Raw genomic sequence first — 25,128 nt, 5'->3', positions numbered from 1 at the left:
CCTGCCACGATAGTGCACTAAAAGCGGCGCTTGTTATCAGAGAGAATCCGAAACATTCGAGGCAGCTTTTACTTATGCCACATTTTCCGCTTCACAAGACACGGCTGCAACTCACCTGCAAGGAAAGAGAAACAGAAGAAAGAACAACATCAGACAAAATAAGGATTCAGTTCGATTCGGTTCGGTAAGCGGGCGCGTGTTTTACATTTAAAGAGGCTGTTTTGCATTGCAATTGTTGTTATAAATTATGCTCCGGCATGACGGATGCGGATGGGTTCCGCACTGATGGGGCAGACAAAACAAATGGAGGCAATGAAACAGGAAACAGCAAACAGCAGACGGGTAAACGGTTAACGCTACCAAGACCCATCCCTGGGAACAAGGCTTAAACATACAATATGACCATAATAAAATAAAATTATATATGAGATTGTGTAAGGTTTGACTCGCAACACAATCGATAGTTCCGATCAATAGCCGATCAATATACGCTCTGCAATTTGCGCTATCGATGATTTAACACACTAATTAAAAGTAATCGTAGTGATTTGCATGTCCTGAACCCATGGAAAATAGCTAAAAATTGTATAACGTATTTGTGCAAATGTATGAGACAGGCAGAAGAAAGCATCTCCGACCCCATAAATTATATATATTCTTGTTCAGCATCAATAGCCATGTCCGTCCGTTCGTATGTGTAAACGCAAAGATCTCAGAACCTATAAGAGTTAGAGACTGAAGGTAGGCCCTCCAAGTGCCCGCTCAGTATGAGTTTGTTTCCGATAATCGATAACTTAGCACGTTCCCAAGCAATCGATAGCTATCGATATTTAAATTCTGTTTTTTTTTTTACAAAAATCTCTTAGGCTTCAAGAGTTTGAGTTACCAAATGGAATAGTACGTATATTATATAATATGTTATATATATAAAAATATCAAGTTCAGGATATTCCATAGACTTTCGACTATAGCCTCTTACGTGCTCTTTGATTAAATGAACCATTTTCCTTTAAATTTACCCAATATTGTGTACATGAAACTTTGTATTTTATATAGCTCTTACAGATAGTTGAGAATAGAAGCTCATATGCATATTACACAGCTTATTGGTGATACAAAATATATTAATTTCTATAACTCAAAACTAGTTTTGCTGGCTGTTAAGTACCACGGTTGTAATTAAATTCAATTATTAATATTTATTTCCTCTCTCATTACAAGCGCTTGAATAGGAATTGCGTAAGAAAGCTGTTCTCAGAATTGGAGAGGCATGCGAAAAGGAGATGCTTTCGCTAATTCCGGTCATAATTTAAAATTAAATAACAGGATCATCGTTTAGTTCATTTCATCCCCTCCCACCTGAATTAGCACGTGACGAGCCGACGGCGTGTTGAGAGCGTTAGGGAGTGCCCGGCAAAGCTTTGAACACAACCCCCTTGGGCTACAATGTGATTTTGTATACCTAAAAGTTAAGCAATTTATTATTAAGAAACTTTTACAAGCCCTCACGGCACAGAGAAAGTCGACCGCGCCTCAATTTAATTGCGGGGCTAGTCAGAAACATATACAATATAATTTAATGGGCTAAACTTTGTATGAAAAATGAGCATATTAAGTAAAACAAAGCGAGAAAGTCGGTTCAAGGGTTATGAGAGTTATGAAAGCCCCTATAAGGTCTGTCTATAAACAACTATTTCGCCAAACTGACTGACTGACAAAATGATTGATTGATGAACAATGCACAGACTTAACCGCACGAGCTAGGAAGTCAACGGGTTCTAAAAAATTCCACACGTAAGAGTGGAAAATGGATGGAAAACGATTGCGTGAAACATTTGGGTTGTCATCAGATCGGTAAAAGTCCTTTTTTTTTAAGTAAATGGGCTTAAACAGTTTTGCTTATCATACGAAACGCTTCTGGGAAATTTTCATTTTTTTTTTCACATTTTTCGGAAAATTATTGGAGAATTCGTTTCACGTTGGAAACGGTAGTCCACGTATATGAACTAAAGTTTGAATTTGGTTCAATCGAACTGTGAGAACTTTTTGCAAAGTTGTATATAAAAATTACCCTATGCATGCTTAAGTAAATACGTGAAAATTCGCGCAAAGGGTCGCAAACCTAACTTATAGATAATTTTGTTTTTCACACGGTCAGCTTCAAGCTCGTTTTCAAAAATCTATGAAAAAGTTCATTGAATACATGTATCGCATCTTCGCAAATCTGGCAATCAAAGGTTAAGCTGTTAAGCTTAAAGATTAAAGACAGTTTCGAACGCATATGAGGTACTAGATGCACCACACTTTCCCGATGAGAAATGCTCAAAAGTCGTGAAATACAGTTTGCATTAAATATTAATGCAAAGCGCAATCAAACTTTTGGAACTCAAGGAATTTAATTGTGCAACTGAACTATTGGGGTGAATCTAAGTAAGGAAACGGAAGCGTTAAAATTAGTGCGCGTACATTCATAAATAACCCATCAAAAATTCATCAGTTTAATTTGTTTGTGTATCTTCTCCCTCTTAACACAACAAATAACAACAGCAACAACTAAAAGCAGCAGCCGCATAGCCATACATTGAAAAACAAAAATTCAAGTAATTAATTTCACACGGAATAAGTTTGCAAAGTTAATTGGCTTAGCGTTGGCTTTTGACTGACTGCCTGCCTGGCTGGCAGTCGGATCGGTTAGAGGGGTCGCGGGGGGCTGGGCGAAGGCAACAGTACGGTTCGCAGCGTTAAGCTTTTTCGCATTAAACATTCAACAAAATGCACTCGCTCCTCTCGCCTCTCTCGCTGCACTTAACTTTGCATTTGCAATTGCATTCGCAGCAGCAAAAGCTTGAGTCTGAACTTTGCCATGGCGCCAACAAAGAGCAGCAGAGAGCAAAGAGAGAGAGAGAGAGAGCGAGATGGTTGTATAGAGAGATGCAACTTTCTCGCAGCAATCGCATTAGGAGCTTTGGAAAAATTTGCGATTTAAGAGAGATTTTGTGGTCGTGCAACTAGAATGCAATTGACATTTGTTTTGTTTTTCTTTTTTGTTTTTTTTTTTTTTTTCTTTTTTTTTTTTTTTTTGCTTTTTGCTTATTTGTTTTCCAATTTACTTTTTGCCAAGTGTCATTAAAACTATGTTAATTATTGTAATCAGCCACAAAGATGAGGAGAACGAGAGCGAGCGCTAGGGAGGCTCGTATATCATTTATAGAGAGGTAATTTATTTTTGCTGTTGATTTAGTAATTGACAGCCTGAAGTGCAATTACGCTGTGCAAAACTTTTTAGTCGAATGATTCCAATGAACTGGTTCTCTGGCGGTGTCCGGTGGGCGGATGGGCGATGGGGGGGTTAGGAGGCGGAGTGCGTGATCCGTTTGAGAATTGCATAGCTGTTCTCGATCAGCGATCGGTTCAAAGCACTTACAAGCCCGATTGCTTTTGTTTTCAACTTTTATTTTATTTACTAATAAATATGCAATGCATATATAAATATCAAATGGGCATATGTTTAGTTTATTGAGTTGTTAGAAAAAAAAATACGCAAGAAAATATGCTCACAAAGACAGGATATTTTACATATATATGAATCTGATTTTCCTATGCGAACTTCATAAATGAGAAACTGTTATGGGTAAGTTCCTAAAGCTCTTCAATTTTTACTGACCTCAGCATTGATTTGGTCAAGATGTTGATTATTTTATAATATTTTTTATTTAATTTGACTACACCAAAATAGTTCTTTAAAAGGAAACTTGATTTCTGAAAGATCTTTACAGAAGTTCACCTAGTATGCATATATCTATCTATATCGAGCGAGTGTGGATTTTTATAAGGAAACATTCCCTAACATATCTTAGGGTTAATACCTATACAAAAAATATGATCTATGCATCGAAAAGATCTTAGGGAATGTTCACACTATTAAAGTCAACATTCTGTTGTTATATTTATTGTTTTTAATGCATGTGGGCAATACAAATCTCAAGATCTGCTTTAAAGAATCAAGTATAGAAAGTTACAAGGAGAATATTGGTTAACTCCCAATGTCGGACCGCAACTAAACCCATGATGTAACAAGTTGTTAGCTGTTTGAACACCGTGAACAGTGTATTGCGCAGTCGGTTGCATTCGACTGTTACGTTCTGGGTTTGCCGTTCGAATTTCAGCTCAGTTACGTTTTGTCACGACTATTTAACAAATAAAACGATTAGACACAACAAGTCGGCTAAAACTCTGCTAACTTGTTTAAGAACTGCCGTTTTGTGCTGTTACTCTATAATAATTGTACATTAGCTAAGTCATAAACGTTTAACACAAATAATTTTAATGCCTATATGCAGCTGTAAATATTTGCTTATAAGTAGAATATGGTTCTGTAGTTTATCGCGTTCGCTGCTGCTGTTGCTGCTGCTGCTGCTGCTGTTGTTGTGTTTGTTGTTGTTGTTGACGTGACAATGCATTGGCGATGATTAGCGATGCAACAACAACAACAACAACAGCAACAACAGCAACAACAGCAACAACAACGACAAACAACAATAACGCGAGTCAAACAAAGGGCGCATCAGAAAAATTGAAAATTAAAATTGCCGGCAAATCAACGAACAATGCTAAATGGAAGCTATAGATAGTAAATCTTCCCCGGAGGGGGCGTGCCACATGGCGGAGGCGGACTTTGACATTACCTGTTTGACGTGTGCACGGCGCTCAAATTGAATGCCCGCTGGATTATGATCGGCAATGCCCAAGACGAGAGTCGTGCCAGCTGTTGTTGTTGTTGTTGTTGTTGTTGTTATTGTGGGTCTCATTGTTGTTGCTGCTGTAGTTGTAGTTGTAATTGTTGTAGTCGGTGTCTGTGTTGTAGCTGGCGCTACTGCTGGCAGAGATATAGAATCAACATTGCCCTCCATGAGCGCATCCGCTGCCTGCAGCATATGCGGCATGGGCATTAAGCCGGCGGCGCCAATGTCGTTGATGTTGCCGCTGCTGCTGCTGCCACTGCCGCTGCCGCTGTTGCTTCGCAAGCCGATCTCGATAACAATCTTGTTGGGCTGCGCTGCCTGCTGCTGCTGGGGCTGCGCTGTCGCTAGGAAACGCTGTAGATTCTTTGGATGCGTTGCCGCTGATATGTAGTTCAGATCGCTTTTGGACAAATGATGCTGCTGCAATGTGGAGTACTGCTGCTCAACGAGCGCGGCGCGTGTCTGGGCAGCCTGATGGCCGCCATTGGCCGCCGCCGAGTCGCTGGCGACCTTTTCGCGCAATTTAACGATATTCGATATGTTAATGCTGTTGGTAAGGGTAATGCCTGTAATGCAGACCAGCACGATGGTCAGCAAGACGCCGCAGATGACTAACGTGGGCATGCGGAAACATTTTCGGCTGCACATTTTGTCTGAGCACACACTCTGTAGCTGTAATTGAAGTTTATCGTTTATCGATTGGCTGTTATCGTTATCGTTACTGTTATCGCCGAAAACATATGCGATAAGTGGCTGGTTGTTTTTTTTTTTATTTTTTTTTTTTTTTAGTTAAACACCGTATTTTTTGTTTGTTTTGTTGTCTTTTGTCATTCGCACTTTGGCCCCGTCGCCTGCGATCGCATTTGGCTTGACTCGGCTCGGCTGGGGCTTGACTTTGGTTTTAAGTTCGCTTCGCTTTGATTCGCTTTCGCTCTCTGCCGCCCGCGGTCGTCAACGTCTGCTGCGTTGCGCTGCTGAAACTCGAATGCAACTGCAGCGGCGCTGCTGAACTCTGCGCATTGCTTTGACACCGTTTCGCTCTTCGCTGCTCCAGCGTCAGCGTGCGCGCTCTCTTGCTCTTACTCTCGCGCTCGCTCTCTATTGCGATAGCTTCAGCTGCTGCACGTTCACCTTGGCGCCGGCGCTGCTGTCGGTGGCGTTGGCGTTGGCGTTAGCCGCACAGCCGTCGCAGCTGCGCGCTGCGCCAAGTAAGCTTGCATGATGTTACTGTTGTTGCTTTTGTTCTTCTTCTTCTTGTTGTTGTTGTTGTTGTTGTTGGCTTTTTTTCTTCTTTTTGTTGCTGTTGTTGTTTTAGATTATATTTAGCTGTTGTTATTGTTATTGTCTTTGTAATTAGTTCGTTTATGCTTTGCACAGCGGCGCATTGACTTTGCCTTTTGTCTTTTGTATTGTTGTTGTTGTTGATTTCTTATTGTTTTAGTTGCTTCTCCTGCCAAAGGCGGCAAACAAAGCGAATGCGCAAAAAGTAAGGTAATAAATAAAACATACATAAAACGACCACAAAAAGAAGGAGCCAAAATATCGTTTGGCTTGCTGACTGCGTTTCGAGGTGCGCCAAGAAATGAGCGGGCCAAAGGAATTCAAATTATTGTTCGACGAACATTTAAATGCCCTGCCATAAAAAGCTCTCATCTGAAAATAGCCCAATTCAGCTTTAAGCACTGTGTACATCAAGCTCAAGTCAATCGTACATATATCAAGTAAAGTACATGCAAACTAATTAATCAGTGATTGCCCACTAATTAAAATGCCTTTAGTATGTTGCATTGAAATTGTAATCTGTTAATTCTCGAAACGCGCACTTGCCGCACATACTTCAAGCTGGGCCGCGCAGTTGATTTCCAAAATAGAAGCAATCGACTCATTAGTAGTCGACCGGCAGGTACCCTGTATGACTCAAATCGGTTTTTGTTTTTAATCCAAGCTGTAAATTTCACAGTTGTTTTCTTTTTGTAAACGCATCATGAGAACTTTGGCTATAACTTAGTCCTTGTGATGACAATAGCATTTCAAGGTTAAGTTTCCCCGATCGATGTACAAGGTTCTGTAGAAAAAACTTATTGATTTGGAGTATACAATTTTTGGGGTGGAAAATGAGTAGAAAACAAAATTGCAGATATGCTCTTAATTCGGATAGAAACTCGTCAGAAACCAATGCCTGGATCTTGGGTAAGCTTATCGTTTCGTAATATCTAATTTAAATAATAGTTTTACATATGAAAAACTACATGACCATCAATTGTTTCTTGTTTTTGGTAGTATACAGGGTATACAAGCACACAAGCCGTGTTTGACCACTATTGAAGGGCTCATTCTTTCAAGTTAATTAAACAACGAAGACGCAGCTTCATTAATTGAAATAAATAGAAAAACTGAAGATTGCGACACAGGCCGGACGAGTAGAACGTGAGAAAACTGGGTGAAGTGGGTGCGTATATGGAATGGGATAGAAGGGGGGGGGCGGGTTAACGGGGAAGCTGCGGGAGCAACGTTTTTATTGCTCGTCGATGTCGTTTGCTCGAAAATATTTCGCCTAGGCAACAGGCGTTAATATTCAATTAAGCGAAATTCTTTGCGTTATATGCGTGTGTGTGTCTGTCTGTGTGTGTGCGTGCGAGTATGCCTGTATTGTGGTTGGAATGATACATTCGTGCGTGTGGAAGCGTGTCAAAGCTCTCGCATGCCGCTCAATTAAATCCCCAAGTATGCCCCAACCACAAATATTGCCGAAAGCCGCATGGATCCGACTTCAATTCCACAACTGAGTCTTTCGGGCGGAGACAAGAAGCGAGCCCAAGCGCGTGTGCTGATCCCATGAAAATAAAATGAACGCTGAGCCAGAACAAAAGACTGAAGAAGGTGAAGGTCACGGATTTGCAAAAGTTGGATAAATTGTATTACGTTTATACAACAGCGCAGCCAGTTGATAGGAAGACACGCAAAAAAAGAAAAGAAAAAGTTATTACTTATGTATATTCAAGAACTTATCCCAAAAATAAAATTTATTTTCCCAGACACAATAATCACGCGAACAATGACCAGAACAAGATGCCAATAGAAAGTGCTTCCTGGATTTCATCTTTGAATTAACTCTAAGCTCCTAAACCTTTTTTAAATAATAATGAAGCAATAATAATGAAATACATTTTCATTTCAAATGCGAAGCAAACAAACCAGTTTAAGTGCTTGTGTTTATACTAGAAGAGAGCACCTGTCAAAATGTCAGCATGCTAGCACCTGGCATTAAAGCTGTCAGGACCAACTGTTATACATGCACACCTGTCTGTATATATAAAAAGTAATTCACAGCCCAGTGTGGAAATTGGGTGAAAAACTGTTGAACCAAAAATTGCTTTTGTTATCGATACGAATCTGTCTGTTTTATCCATCCAAAACACATTTCGACACATTTTTTTTTTATTTTTCAATGCTGCACAAAGAGTTTTGAGTTTAAGTACTTTTAAGAAGCATTTAAATTATATATATACATATACATATACTTATGCGCATCTGAACCATTTAATTTGACAATGCATGATAGAACTGAAAGGCGCTCCGATTGAAGCACATATGTATATAACCATCATATCCGACCCTTTCGTTGAACGTGCTGCTGCGACTGAGACGCGGCTTTGTGCGGCGAGCATGAAAGTTGCGCTCGTCTTTTAAATAATTATTTTCAACAGCTTTTCGCTGGCGCAGCTCAAGGCGACAGACCAGCAAACAGATTGCATTACAAGACATAAATTCCAAGCAACCACGAAATGCCCATCCGCTGACTTGACAACAGCAAGCGGAAAAGTAGAAGAATAAGTTGTTGTGCATTTAAGCTGAGCCAGTGTGTTTGTATGTATGAGTGTGTGTATCTGTGTGTGTGTGTGTGTGGCAGCTTTATTAAATTAACACAAGTAAATTGCAATTTTGCATAGCACACTTTTCTGCGTCCGCCATTTAATGGCCACGCTGCAGCAATTTCTCAGCGAAATACCCAGAGGACGCTTTCAAGCCTTAAATTACTTCAGTAAAAGTTTTCTTAAGCTACAAATATTCTGAGTCACTTATTTATAGGCCATTTATTATTTTGATTTAAGCCAGATTTAGTTTCGTGCTTATGAACTAAGCTCGGCATGTTATCAAATAAAATTGATAATAAAAAAAGAAGTTTTTAAGGTATTTGTGCTTATGCTTAGATCTAACTATTAAATATCTCTCTGAAAGATCTATGAAAAATGTTTTCAACTCTATCAAATATGAAAAGTTTTTTTTTTCCAGTAAAACAACAAGTTGAAAGTGATTTATCAACAAAACCAATTTAGCTTATTATTTGAGATTTTATTTAAAAACTTTTTCCTTTGCTACTAACGTTGTTTTTTCTTTTGTTGTTTACTTGGTGGGCTTCCGAGTGGCAAAGAAAATGTTTCTTTCATTGCCGCAGATACAAAAGATAATCAAACAAAAGGAACCCACACTCCAGGCTGATACAAATGTGCCCTTTGGCAAAGGCAAACACAAAATGTGGCTTAGCTTTCGTGTTTGGCCGACGACTGTCAACAGGGCTAACATATCACATGCACGTTAGATTATTATTAATTATTTAATAATTAACTAACTGATGTCTGTTTCATTAGCGGCAACAAAGCAAACAGATGAGCTACAACCACTAGACGCAGACCAAGTTTGTCAATAAATATTTATAAATCCTGTCCGTCATTGATGTCATTAATTATACGAAGTGAGCAGCAGCCAGTGCTAAAAAGAATGAAACAACAATTTCAACATTGACATCTTTATATTCGCAATTTCTTGCTCAGTGAATTCTAATTTACGACTTAGAAATTTCATATCTTTAACTCGGAATAGGCACACTCTGACATTCAAACTGTTGAGAAATGAACAATATTATTACAGGTTGAAGGTGCCACGAAATTGTGTTACTTTAATTAACTGACAAATTAATGCAAGACCAATAACGAACTACCCGAAAGGATGCTTTGAAATGCACAATTATTAAATAAACTAAAAGCTTAATCATTGTTGATATCAAGTATCTCAAACTGAGTTCAGCCTTTCAAGCAATAACTAGAATCTGCAAGCTATTTGCGTCTATATAGAAATGGACGAGACAATATTTTGCTTGACATTTTGTTGCTATTCGTGTTGGGCGTATTGACAGCATCTGAAGCCTCATTATAATTATTATGCTTGATGCTGTGTGGATGCCGCAGCTCTCGAGAAACTGTGTCAGCCGCCCAAGATTGCGGCCAAGTGCAACACCCAAAGGGCTTTTGCCAGAGGCAACGTGAAGCTCCACTAATTAGAGCTACATATTAAGTATAAGGCTATTTTCATAGCTATGTTTATGTTGCGTTGGCTTCAGAGCAATTCGAAGCCCTGATATAAAGTGGCATTTGTATTCGCATTTGGATTCTCAAGCAGGGACTGCAAATAGCCAAGGACGTGTCGTGAGTGTGCAGCCTTGGATGTAAATCAGCGCACCAAAAATGGGAAACATCTGCTAAACACAAGCCAAAAGCGGCCCTAAGCATAAACGGAACCAATGCAGCCGCTACAGGCGAGGCCAAAATGAAATGCCAACGAATATCCACGGCCCAAATGCAAAATGGCATTAAAAAAAAAAATGTGTTCATGCGGCAGCAGCAGCAGCTACTGCCAAATAAAACACAAGGAACGTGATAAAGATGGCAAAAAAAAAAAAAAAAGAACACAGAAACTAGTAAGAGCTATTTAAGGGCCTTGATAATGTATAATAAGACCCAATTTTCTTCCCTTCTCTTGTCCCTGTTAGAGAACCTGTTAAAAAAATATAAGGCAATCGCTTAACAAGTTAACTGACAAAGTTAACATGTGGTTAGGCAGAAAGAAAAAAACAGTTTCTGGGCCTTGATAACCCAATTTACATAGTCCAAACGGCACGCTAAACATAGAAGTGCATCTGTCCTTGCTAAAGTGCCTGTCAAAACTAAAATCTAAAGCAACCTCTTTAAAAGTTAACTGACAAATTTGACATGTGGTTAGAGCATAAACATCAAAAAGATTTTCCGAAAAAGTACTGCCATGTTCCAGTTTCTGGGTCTTGATAACCCAATTAACATAGTCGTAACTGCAAGCTAGGCATAGAAGTGCATCTGTCCTTGCTAAAGTGCCTGTCAAAACTAAAATCTAAAGCAACCTCTTTAAAAAGTTAACTGACAAATTCACACATCGTTAGGAGGAAAGGAAAAACAATAAAAACATCAAAAAGATTTTCCAAAAAGCAGCTGCTGTGTCCCAGTTTCTAAGCCGTAATAACGTAAGACCCGATTTACGTAGACGTAACAGTCAGTCAGTCGTCTCCGTTAAATTCAAACTGAAGCTACCGCTTTTAAGTAAAACTGACAAATTTGACCTAAGGTCGCAGAAAAAAAAAACCAACTATAAAAACATGAAAATGATTTTTGTCAAAGCTACTGCTTTGATCCTTTTTCTAGGTCAAAATATATATAAAGCAGTCCCTTTTTAAGTAGAACTGGCAAATTTGACATGTGGATAGCAGAGAAAAGAAAAGTAATTACCCTACATAAACTGCTTTAGTTTTACAGAGCTCTGAGCTTAATGCTTAGACAACTATTCAAATCTAAAGAATAACGATATCTTCGATAAGCAGAAATAACGGTTATCTGTGCGATATAGTTATCTGATAAAAACCTAAATTGTTTAACCTTAAACCTGACTGGGAGATAGCCTATTACCCAAGAGATCTTGTCTTGAGAAGACCCTAGACTCAGTGAGTGCTTAAGCTAAAAATATAGCATTGATAGAGATTGCTTGAGCAATAGAAACGTCTATAACCAAAGTGTGTCTAACTTGCAGATACCCTTTTAACCAGAATAACATTCTATATATAGTGCGTGTCCGATTTTCAGATATCATAAACACACAGATTCATTTCTTATAACATATCCCATAGCCACACAGTGCTACAATTGGAGATACTCTACATCGATAAGTAACTTTAATTAGAGATAATATCCAACCAGAGATTGCTTGTGTTTAACCAACTACAAGATACCCTGGAGCCACACACTGTTTAACTCAGGGTATTCGATATTCAGAGAATCTTTATGATATCCTGCACACATTAAGTATTTGACTATGAGATAACGTATACCCTAACATTCATTAGACGCATGTGAATGAATTGAATCTACGATTGCTAGATATCAAGATTAGTGAAAAGAATATCTATTTGAATATATAAACTCCGGTGTTTACATGGTCTGTATATATCCTTTTCGCACATACTTTTGCATATAGGGTATACAAAGGAACATAGACTCGTTGCACTGCCATGTTGACAGCTGCTCATGCGGTCGAGTTTGAGGTGCATACGCTTCGCTTGATGGGACGTTCTGTTGCCCCGCATTGCGTATACGTAACGTGCGCACATTCAGTGTGGTCGGTGTAAATACAAAACAAAAGAACATTTAATGCGACAGGGAGTCGTAGCTGGGCAACTAGCAGCTAGCAGCTAACAGCTAGCTGGCATTCGGCAGTCTATAGCAGCACTTTGAATTATTAAAACTGCACCAAAGCAGGGCAGCACAGCACGAAACAATAAAAAGCCATAAGAACAGCGCAGGCAACAATGACGACAACAACAATAACAACAACAACAATAACAACAACAACAACAACAAATAGTGAAAAGAGAAAAACTAAAGTAAGTTTTGTGCATGTTCTTCTGTCATGTGTCCTGCATTCAATTATCCTGCTGTGCTGCTGCTGTCCTGATGTTCAGCTGCCCTGCTGCGCTGCGCCTTTGGTTTGCTCTGCATTAGCAAATACGATATTTTTTTCAACCTAATTCGGATTCGACAGCCACCTCCCAACTATCCAACCATCGAACTATGCAACTATCCAGTGCAGTGGCAGGCCTTGCAGAAAGGTCAAAGTTGGCAACAAAAGATGTGCGTCGATGTTGGTCCAATCAAAATCGATATAAAACCAAAATAAAGCGCAGCGTTTAATTAGTCACTGTCAAGGTCAAAGCTCAATGGCAACTGTTAAAAGCAGCAAAATCGAACTAATTAAATATTTAAAGTAGAAAAACGGCACGAGTGCTCTAGTCGGGAATCACCATGTACCCCATAAAGGACATTTTTAATTATGGTGAGAACTGGGAAGGTCTGCGCCTGCTTTAGCAGAACCTTACTTCCGAATATTGCTTAATCGAGTCGGTTGCTAATACTGATTGAGAATGAATATTCCCTAAGGTATTGTAAAAAAAAAAATATCTTTCAACTGTTACATATATTTGTCAAAAACCAGTATACCCCGTTTTAGCCGTTTGGAATGGGCTCACTTCATACAAAATTGATCAAAATTATCCGCTCTAAGTGTGGCCGGCATTTAAAGTAGACAGTTGAGTCCCAGCTCCGAGTGGCCAAAGTGCCAGACATGTCTGACAAGCCTTTCAGTCCATGTGTCTGACTTATTCGTTCCGCTGAGTCTTGCTCTCACTCTTAACCCTTTGAGTGTCACATTTGCATATTTTTTCGGTTCTGGGATCTGCAACGTGCCCAGACACAAGTAAACCATGTCTTGTATGCAATCTCATGCAGAGCATATTGCGCAACAAATCGAGAAACATTCAAATAAAACACGACAGCTGAACTGTTTGTAAAGTTTAATAGCAGCAAGAGCCCTAAGAAAACAAAAGATAATATGGAATTGTGTTTGTTAGAGATATGACACGTTTAGCAATATTACAATATTTCACTATATGTCCTGTGTTTACACAGCACAGCAAAGACTGAAAGGATGTCGTTTCCCATGCCTTCATTTGCTGCTAGGTATTTGGCGACTGTCAAACGGAGACCGAAGCAAAATCGCATTAAACGTTGACACGGAGAGGAAAACGAAGAAGCGTTCCAGCTTGTGGGCAATATATACTATATAGATTCAGGTGCATGTTATTCTATTCATGAGCGGCTTCACCTGTACGACTCTTTCCTTTTTTTTTTATTTTCCATTTCCGCACAAGTGGCAAAGATTTGGATTTATATTGATTTAAGGAAATGAATGCATGACCACCAGTTAGGTGATAAGCAAATGGTTCGTTGCAGCTAACCGTGTTTATGGGCAGACTGTTGGAGCGAAAGGTGAAAGGTGAAAGTTCATTTCCAGCCAATTTTCATTATGCGCATCCCACGTTACAGTCGGTAAATCGTAGAGCAAACTTTATTGTGTCATATATTTAGATTTTTAGCGTAAGTAAAGTGAATATGAAATTGAATTTAAAATTTAAAAATTATGCAAAAGCCAAGGCAATTACAATTTACTTTTTTCAAGGTTTCTTTCGACCGGAAGCCAATAAATGTACAAAAATATAAGATTTGATTTTCCTTTAATATATAGCTTATATCTAATATTATGTTAAATGTTTTAACATTTCGATGTTTGCCGCTCTTTGAGCTAATGACAACACAAAACTTTAAAAAATTTCTCCTACAAGCGTGGAAAATAAGTGAAAAGGGCGAACACAGAAATGCATTATTTATCATCTGCTCATTTTCAACAATCTAGGCTTTTACGCGAAACTTATTTAAAGTTATTTAAAATTCTGATTTAAACATGGTTTTATTTGGCATACAAATATTGGGTTTCCAGTACATTTCGCTTGACATGGCTGCCCATCTCTCGGCATTTATCCCTTTTGGATGACTCGAGTAAAAGGATTTGTTACAGGCTGCAACTGGCAGGCCAAAACCAGGCATCAGTTTGTTGAACCAACTGATGGCAAGGGACAGCTACGAGAGCAGCCACAACAAAATAGAATAAAATAGAACTTGGCAATTAAAATGCAACCAGATATGTATTTTCAAAAAAAAAAGAAAAGCATTCAAGAAAATAGACCGAAAGCCTGGCCAAAAAGTCAGCGAATGATTTTTACAACTTGTTGTCCGCTGCAGTCAAAAAATAAATAAGCAAATTGCATGACAAACAGCAAAGGACAATAAAATTGGCAAGGCAGCAAGACAAGCGCGTGCTCCCGACTAAAGGATACCCTGCTTACGGAGAAACTAAACAGTGTCTGTTCCCTTTTCGGGTTTTGGCTTGTCAACATACATACAGACTATTTAGATAGACACAGCTCGTCGTGCCGATCAGACTTTGTGGTATCGCAGCTGTTGCCCTCTGCGTTTTGCACAAAAACATTACACCCTTTAAAGCAATCACTGGGTACAGGGTATATTAAAACAGAAACATACAAAAATTGTAACAAAAGTTTGGCAGGCTGCAGCGAAAATAATAAAATAAAATATAACGAAACGAAACGAACACCAGGTAAAAAATTTATTAAAAACACCGAAAAAAAAAACCTGATATTGTGCGCTGATAAATTGTCGAGGTTGGTTTCCCTTTTCATATCCTTACAGGGTCTATTATTTTTTCGCCACGAAATGTGTAGCAAATTTGTCATTTTTGACTGAAACATAATTTAGAAAAAACGAACGTTTTTTTATCCTCCTGAATGCTAAAATTTATTAATTTAACATAAAGCTGACCTCGGCCTTAAATTGAACTGCATTGTTTGAAAGCTGGGCTCTGATTGATGTCTGTAAGGGCATTTAATCTTCGGCACGCCTAAGATATCTGTTTTCTTGCTTCTTTTTCCTTTATTGTTGACCCAATTTTTATTGCATACTTTGAGGCGGAGCCGCAAGAATTATGACCGGGTGACAAAAAGGCGTGGAAAGCGCAATGAATTATTAATAATGTAACCAAAGTCGCAGTCGCACACGCAAAAACTAGCCAAGCTGGGGGGCAGAGCCCACCACAAAGTCAATAAAATGCAAAAGGCTTCCTAGGTAAACCACACAAAAACCGAAGCAAGCCAAACCAAAAAACTACAATAAATGTAAATTTCTGTTGACATCAAATCAAACGTGTCAAACTGAGTGCCGAGCACGGAAACAAGTGTTTAGGAGCAGACCACGTGGCCACATATACTCCTCCTCTGTCAATGAATCGTTTTTATTACGTGTCTTTTTATTTTGCAACCAGGTCAATGGCAGACAACCGTCGGCAGTTGGGGACACATGTGCGTATATAAATGGGTTTTCTTCAAAATTCCAGCGAAAGCAATTTAAAAAAATATACATATATATATATATAAATGTAAACGTAAGACAAACGTTAGCCATTTGTATTGCGGCCCTTATGGACTGAAAGAATGCCTGCCTTAAGGGTTTCTTACTTTCGTTGGTAGAAACTTATTAAGCCTCGTTTGAAATGGGCGTAATCCTATGTAGAGCCATGCACATCAGCAGCTTAAGAGAACATATATATATATTAGCCATAACAATGAGGGCTTGAAGTGTTTGCAATACAATTCTATAAATAAACATAACAATCATTCTGTCGAACTCCGACATGGATTGAGTAAGCTTAAGCGGGAGGCGCAATAACTGGTAAGAGCGCAAATAATAAGCCGTTTAAATAGAAATTATAGAGAATATATACATACTTGAATATATATATATAAATTAGATACAATAATGAGGATGCAGCAAGTGCTTCAAGAGTTTACGTAACCTAATTATATATTGATTTCTGGAATCTGGATTTCTTTATTTTTTAAAGAAGTTAACTAAAATGCATTCATTTCACATACAGATTTACTTTGCAGATTGAACAAAATAAAACTGCTGAAACAGTCAGGTTTTACTCATATACAGTGCAATAAATAAAGAAAATAACAGACATTGATATTTCATATGCTATGTCAAAGTTTCCAGCTGTTTGATGCAAACTCAGATTAGTTGCAAAAGTTGAAAAGGCTCGCGTTATGCATTTGAAAAGAAATACCAGAGCTCAATTAAATGATCGATTCACAAAATGGCAACAAGTTTGATTGATTTTGAGTTGTATATATATACATGCTTAAATTTGTGGGGCACGCTCACTGAAGCAAGGCCAGCAGTTTTGGAGGAAAAGCTTTTCAATTTGGCAGGTGGTCTACTCATCTGCTTCGTATAAAGATCCAGGCAAACAAATTGCGATCAAGCTCGATATTATCTAATGTCACAGTTTAACAGGCACTGCTTTCGGCTTACAGTCTTAAAGTCACAAAACTAATAACCAAAAAGTCTTCTCCTTGGCTGCATTGTGACTAGAGTAAAAGCTGATTTTGATTAAATGATTTGAATCCAAATCAGTTATTTAACAAAGGATCAGAGAGGGATTTCTTTACCATCAAAGTACCATCAGTTTTATCAAAACTATATATAATAGTGTCAAGGAGATATTCAAATGGGTTCTCTAAAAAATGTATGTATATAAATTACTAATTTTAATTAAAATACTAAAAGTATCGATTCCAACTCACTATCACTGAGGGTATCGAATATTTCCCACTTAAATAAGGCTTATTAGACATTTATTTAAAATTCGATTCACAAACATTGTCAGTTCGAATGTTATCGATTACGATATGCCAACATATAAATGTATTTAGAGTTTGCCAATTGAAATGCATGATAATTTCATCAAATATATTGAAAACGTAATAACAATCAAATTCATTTTAATTAATTAGCTACAGTATGAATTGGGCATCCAAACGGCAATCGATATTGATCTCAGACACTATCAAAAACATAACAAACCGACCTCGTTTGGTAATGTTGTTCATGTCGGTGTCGTTTAGGGTGTTGGTGTTGGTGTTGGTGTCTGTGTTGCTGATAGCGCACGTAGAGATACTAAACAGGCGAGGCCTGCATTTGTTGCATGCCGCCATCAAGTGGATGTGACGCGGCATAGACCAACAGCAACAACAACAACAACAACAACAACTACAACAACGGCAGAGGCAACAACATCAACATCATCCCGCCATCGACTTAGCCTGGCTTACTTCCAGCGCTTAAGTGCACTTGAGTTGCCTGTGAACACACACGCGCCTCTAAGCGCGAGCTGTGGGCGTAACCACAGAGGGACGAGGCTGCTTTTGGATTGGCAGACATGATACGCTTCTTTTTTTTTTTTTTTTTTTGCTATGTGCTACGCTCAACAGGATGCGGCAAGGGATGTGTACTCGCTGCGCGGCCGTAAGGCTGTTTGTTTCCGCTTTTCAACTTTGGCTCTACTTTAGTTCTTTGGTTTTAGCTTCAAATCAACCTGCAGCAACAGCAGCAGCAGCAGCAGGCCGTTCGAGGCATCTGTATTTATTATTATGTATTTATTATGTTGCTCAAGTGAAATATGACGCATTATGCGGTTTTTTACTGCGTGTAGTCCGTGTGCAGTCCGTGCGTGTGTGTGTGTGTATGTGCGTGTCTGTGTTTATTTGAATTTAGTAAAATGTAAGCCCTTGTGTCTAACACACCTACGCACATGTACAAAAGTTGTCTATGGGGCACCGATTTTGCCGTGCAAATTTGAATGTTTTTTCAGATTTCTTTTTTTTCCCCCCCGTTTTGTATACCCTGTACCGTTTTTTAATATGCTTAAAAGGGGTATACAATTGCTGTGCAAGTCTATGTAACAGGCAAGAATCCGGGAAGGCAGAGAGAGTATCAATACACATAACATAAAACCAAAAAATAACCAGCCTATAAGCCAAGCTTAAAGGCAACAAGCTGGTTTGAACCGTGTAGCAACAGACCGACAATATTTGCCTGCGTAGCTTACGCAGAGATATTTCAAAATGTATTTTTCTCTTTGGGAGGCAATGTTCTACCGTATACAACACTAAGTACAGGGTATATCTCAGTTGAGCTCTCTCGAACACGCTTTTTTATATAATTTTTTTTTCTTGTATATTTAAAACAAAATTCGTGCGGGGCATTTTGCTGGCATACTGTGTGCGAATATGAATTTTGTTGATAGCTCGGTTTGTGTCCCCGGGGGGCATCATGGCAGTGCAGGCGAGTTGGATTTATATTTCATATAATGCTTGTATGACTTCTTTTATTCGTAATTTTTGCGCATTATATTTGATTTTTTAAATTATTATTTATTTATTTTAGCTAGCAAGGACTTTGTGTGCATTAATGAGTCTCTGATGTTGGCTCACAAAACGAATTGTGGCATATTTGCATTGGGCAAGGGTTAGAGAAGGTCTAGTGGCTGCAGAACATCAAGCACTTTGCACAGAACTTTTCGCAGAACACAAGATTTGTATTTCTAATTTCTGACATTGTTAATTGTGAAGTGAATGTTTCGCCAATCTCACCCAAAACAATACACGACCTATAGATAATTCCTCAAAGTAATGCGATCAGCTGATGTGTACAGTAAAGATAAAGATGTTACAAATGCATTTAAGCTTAAGATTCTATCAAATAGTTAATAATATCTGTGTTCCACTTAATTGGTTGAACATCTTCAACATTGTCGACTCGACAACTGGGCACATTTTTCAAATTGCTTTTGTCATTCGCTCAAAAGAATGTTAACACTGAGAATAAACAAGAACAAAAATAAGAAAAAAAAAAAAAAAAAACACACACACACACAGAGAGACACAAGTAAACCGGAAGCAAGGACTGGCCAAAATGGCGTCATCAACACATTGCACATCCGCTTCCGCCCGCAAACAGCGGCAGCCATGCAACCTGCACGACCAACCACAATTAATACCAGCCAAACAATGGAGCCCGCATTGACAACGCGCAGCGTCGGGCTGGTGCACAATGCTCCTCAGCGCATTGTTATTGTTTATTTACGCGCTTCAGGCCGGCCGAGACGCCTCGAGTGGCGGCATTAAGATGATGCACAGCACAGACCAGGTCGGTAAATGAACGCGTTAACAACGGAAAGTCTGTCTGCGGATTTCCTGGTTTCTGATTCTTGCTGCACAACGCTTTCTGTTTCAGTTACAGCCATTCATATTTGGCTCAGGTGTGCAGCAGGAAGCTGCCGATGCTGCAGCTAGCCTTGAACGCAACACGGGCGCAGACAACGCCAATAACAACGACAACGACAGCGACAACGACAACGACAACCACAACGTCGACAATAGTTGCGAAAAGTTGCCCGATTGACATCGAGACGCGCGCGCGTGCGAATATTGCGTGGAGTTGACGCTTTCAGTGCAGACGAGACATTAAACGCGCCAGAGCAAAACATCAACACAAGAAGCCAGCGAAGCAAACAGACGGACCGGCCATACGGCCATACGGCCATACAGCCAGGCAACCAGGCGGCCAAACGGCGCCATTTGGGGCCAATGCTGGACGCCGAACAGCGTCAGCCGAGCGCCGTTCGGTTCGGAGCCGAGCGGCCTTCGTCCCAAAACGTATCGAGTCGAGAGGCGAGTCGCAACGAGTTGCTGTTTGTCGAAAGGGAAACACCATATGCGTGCATACCGCAACTCAAATACTCTTTGAAGCAGCCAACAAGATGTGGAAAGAATCTTTTGAATATATAAGACAGCTCAAATGCCCTAAAAAAGCAGCCAAATATAATTTGATATACATAATAGTTATATGATGTTCGAATATTTAATATATATTTCTATCATATGCATAGAAAAAAACATATTTGAAATATACCTTGTTATTTGTTTATGAAATTCACATTTTATAAATATTAATTTGAATATACATTTAAATGCATATTTAGTAAAATCCTTTTTAATTTCGTCTATAACAAAAAACCCAATCAAGCAAAAACAATATTCCGATAATTATATAAAAATCACAAAATTTGTGTTAAGCACAAATGTTAATTTAATAACAAATAATTTGGCAACAATGCAGTTGACTGTGTTATGCTGTTGATAAATAAATTTGAATTGTTTTTTCTATCTGTCGAAAATGTCATATGAACGTATCCAATCAGTTTAATCAATCGATATACCCGTAAAAATTGACTTTGAGCTTTCCCCCAAGCCCTCGAATTAAGTTGGCAGCGCGCGAATTTTTGGCGCCAAAAAACAGTGCGCTTGTTAAAGCTGCCGCAACAAGCTTTTTTCTAAAGCTTCCACGTTGATGCGTTGCCGACGTTGCGACGGAATGATTTGGCATTGGAACGGGCTAATGTTCCATCTATGCAGAAGCTTCTTGCTCAGTTGCCTCGTCGCCGTATTTCGGAGCGGTTGATTCCGCTTGGCTGACGGCTGGCTCTGCAGCTGTTCCACTGGCTGTGAGCTTTGTGACTGAGGGGGATTGCATGTCTGCGATTTGAGCGGCAGCCGGGAAAAGGTCATATGGCATGTGGCATGTGGCAAACGGCAAGCGGCTAACAGCTAACGGCGTGGGCGCATACCCAAGGGTTAGACGCCATTTGGGGTTATTTGCAATACAAATTAGTGTGGTCTAGCCTCGCCTCCACACAAACCACACTAGCGATCAGTTAAGATTTTAATCATCAGATGTGCTCAACCTGTGAAATGCTTACAAATATATAACAATAGTATGCAACCCGTACCCTATAAAATCGTATAGTATTAGCGATAAGCATATATCTTCGAAAATATCAAGCTTTTCTAAACTATTCTTGCCTCTGTTTTTCCCAAACTGTATGAACATTTTTCTGATTTTAATTTGTATACAAAGCTTTTGATGCCGACAACTTGAAATACCCCATTTTTAACCATTTTTTTTTTCGAAATCGAATGGATACTTTTCTAAATAGATCTTTGAAAAGCTGTACAGCTAGATGAAAAGTAAAAAGGTTATATGCAATAGTTTTTCACATGTTTTTCACCCTCGTAAGTGAAATTTGTTTAAAATCCATTGTTCTATTGTTCAGTTTTACTCGTAGCTCTATTATGCAGCGATCTATCAGTTGGCACAAAAACAAATACACACACTATTCATTTACATATGTGCATTTGTGCTATTACTGATTCCATGGCTTTCAAAGAAACTCTCTTCAACAATTGAGCTTTGCAAACTCTTCTAATTTACATTTGTAATACAAATACACATGTACTTACAATGCAATTGTTTGTGGCAAGTCGTGTTTGAATGATGTTGCTGCTGGTAATTGACACACATCGCCTGACAACGCCGGACAGTCTATGTTGTTGCTATTGTTGTTGTTTCTAGGTCTATTTATACACTCGTCGAGGGTACTATAATATTGTCGCGCTTTATGTAACGCTTAGAAGAGGACACGTTAAACAACATATAAAAAAAAAATTTTCAAGACCTTTTTATTACAAACCTAAGGAACGTACAACTATATCATCAAGTTGCCATAGGAAGGATCGGTCGAAAATGAGGTTTTTATATTATCAAGATAGCTGTAATAAGCACCTCGCATATAATCCAAATGTCGGACTAATATATCAAGAGGAAGAATCACGTGATCTCCAGCTAATTTTCCCCTGTATCTGCATCTGTGTATCTGTGTCTAAAGGGTATTTAATCTTCGGCGTTGCAGTCATCAAACTTCTTTTTTATTTGTTTGTATTTATCTGCAGGCATGGCACGAATAGCACACGAAATTGTTGTTAAGCGCTATTTGTGAAAGCCAAGCCCGCCGCTCGCACTTGGCCAATTAAATGTCACCGACAGCCCAAAACAGACAACAATTCTGATTGAGCCCAATGCGGCACGTGTGTGTGTGTGTGTGTTTGTGTGTGTGTGTGTGTGTGTGTGTTTGTGCCAATGTACGCAATGACTAAATTAACTTTGGATAGCCCACAAATTGCGAACGGGCGACCACGATGAGTCGCTGAAATAGCAACTGAGATGACAACAACAAAAGAAAAATAAAACACCATGCACCACCCAAATCCCCGGTTAGTTATTGGCTAAAGCCCAGTGAACCCAAAAAATAAAAAAAAACTGCTATTCGAGCTGCTTAACTTTGGGCTAGTTGACGTGAGCAGCTACAACTACACTTTATCGACTAGGAAATACCCTGTTTATACATACTTTGCAGCCTTAAATGTCTCAAATTATTATTATCTTTGGGATCGAAGAACATAAAGACAGGGCTAGGCTATACTGCTCAGGTTTAGCAGTAATTACATATACGAGCTACCTTGTCAAGGTTCACATGCATCCCAACGGAACCTTCTAATGAAGCAAAGGAGTAGAAGACTTAAAAGGACCTACCCAACGGATCTAGCCGATCGTTGTCTTAGTTCTCAGCTTGCCGTCCCTCAGCCAAAAATAACTAGAACCTAGACTAGACTAAGCCGCAACTTGTAAATATCTAAACTAACCCCCCTCTCGCCCGATCAGCACTCTGCTAAAAATTTGTTAGATAACAGGAAATAAATTTAAAAAAGTCTAACGCATTTTATGCTCAAATTGGCCTGAAAATGCTCATTAAGCTTGTAATGGACAGCTAAAAGTACTAATGATAGCTCTACCACAAATCGCTTAGTTATATATATTTTTTTATTTGTTTGTTTTTTTATTTATTTAAACGTTTCGTTGACCTATCTGCTGATGAGGTGGGAGGAAAGGGAGTATACAGTATTTGTGGCCGACCAAATCGATATCATGCGATCGAATTTCACATTCAGTTATATTCGATATATCTGCTTACCATAGGCCATAGGCCACGATCCTTCGATATATACATATAGACGATAATTTCGATTATTTGAGTTCACATAGTTTGGTGGATATATATTGTATTGTATATTGGAGTCATAGATATATATTTGTTTATAACTCGGCAGCTAGTGGATCAAATTATTATATAAATACAAAGCTGCCGTAAGCGATCAATAATATGCGATAGCAACAATCTGGGGTACTTTAATTTTGTCGAGAAGTGTGCTATATATATATATATTGCTATATATTGATCAGAGTCGATCGAAAAAGATCGATGTTAATTACACACATAAAAACAATCCATCTTAAAATTGTGTTATATGAAAACGTAATTATTATCATTTTTGTCAATAATAAAAAAAGTCCAAATTAACATTTAAATTTGATGTACATTCTATAATTTATGAACTATTTTATAAATTTGTATGCTCTGCGGAACGTTTTTACGAAATCCTAAAAGCTAGAAACATGAAATTTGGCATTCAAATGCCAAATGTAGAATTTTAAGAGGCCAACTTAATATTCATTGAGATTCAAAAAATTATTTTACCTGCAGGGAATGCCAAATTTGTGATGTTAGTTTTTGTTGTAAGACTTAGCAAAATATACATTAAGAAGCTTTACAGATATTTGATGCGAATAAAAGAAGAGGTGTAAGCAAATTGGTAGAATGACAATTTTTAAATTTTGAATAGACTTTGCCCGCGGAAAATTACCCGTCATCGCCGGGCTGAAAATGTAAATGTTACCGAATGTCATTCGCCTCAGCTTCACAAATATATAACGTTTATACGATGCTTGCAAATGTCTTCGAAGTGTTTTTTGCTCCACACCCAGCTTCTGTTTCCCAAACTCTTAAGCATACAAATATATAACAAACAAATCCATTTAAACGAACCTTAAGCGATTTTAAACAGTTGTCTGCAGATGTCTCAAACAATTGATCAGTTGCTAACAATAAATTGCCTTATCGTGATCAACGACCGGCAAACTGGTTTAAGTCTATTATAAAGCTCGCATTCGCAAGAGAACGATAAATTGAGTCAATTGGGAGGCTCTTTTATATCGCGAATATTGAAAAAATAGTGACGTGACAATCGCGAGACGAGCTGGGACTTCTCAAGTGCGACATGTGCAGTGCAAATCGAATTGATTCACGTGTGCCAAAACGTAGCGGAATAAGTGCATAAGCTAAGCCATATATTGTTGCACGTAAGTGTGGGTAAGTGAACTTTTTAGTTTAACCCCAATAAATAGCTGATAGACCCAAGGTCAATAGGAGACTCCCAGTTTCTATCACCAGCAAACATCTCTTCCACAAGGTTTCAACTTGTTGCGAATTACAGCGCAAAGTTGCCAATCTGTCAAAATGAACGACAGACATAATTTCAGAGTTGCCATCTTAGCTAAAAGTGAGGTGGACTTCATTCAAACATCAATATAGACTTTTCACATTCCTCGTACCCAGTATATATACGATGTTCCAACTAGATCTAGCAAATAACTTCCTTTTATACTCACATCATCTTTTAACTTCAAAGTTCAGCAACTAAATGCGCGATCGCAAACCGTCCTAGCTACCAAATCTTTGACGCCCATTTCCACTAAAGAGGAATGCATTTTGCGAAAAATGTGAATTAGAGCAAAGATGTTTGAAAGTGAGCTTAAGACCGATCGGATGGTAAACAAAAAAGTTGCATACGATTGGAAAACCCGTCCCAACGTGCACGTTCATCTTATAAGGAAACTACAGGAAAAATTTCCTGCTTTTACGATTATGGCTGATCAATCAGTCAATCAGTCAGTCAGCCAATCACTGAATGGTTAAATAATAT

General features: G+C 38.7%; 1 protein-coding gene across 4 annotated transcripts in view; it reads right to left on the bottom strand.

The window, feature by feature from the left end:
* alpha-Man-Ia (alpha-Mannosidase class I a) overlaps positions 1–25,128 on the bottom strand; it is a 67,541-nt gene that overhangs the window by 37,953 nt on the left and 4,460 nt on the right. The window contains exon 1 of one of the 4 annotated variants that reach the window (XM_015171008.3): positions 4,686–5,738. The exons of the other annotated variants lie outside the window; for them this stretch is intronic. Within the exon in view, the coding sequence (XP_015026494.1) occupies positions 4,686–5,390 (705 nt within the window). The 5' untranslated portion in view covers positions 5,391–5,738. Of the gene's footprint in view, positions 1–4,685; positions 5,739–25,128 lie in introns of those variants that run through there. 4 annotated transcript variants of the gene reach the window in all.

The sequence above is a fragment of the Drosophila virilis genome, chromosome X (assembly GCF_030788295.1).
Source record: "Drosophila virilis strain 15010-1051.87 chromosome X, Dvir_AGI_RSII-ME, whole genome shotgun sequence".
Classification (NCBI taxonomy): domain Eukaryota; kingdom Metazoa; phylum Arthropoda; class Insecta; order Diptera; family Drosophilidae; genus Drosophila; species Drosophila virilis.
Note: the sequence above shows the minus strand (reverse complement) of the source record. Positions and strands in the feature narration are given on the sequence as shown.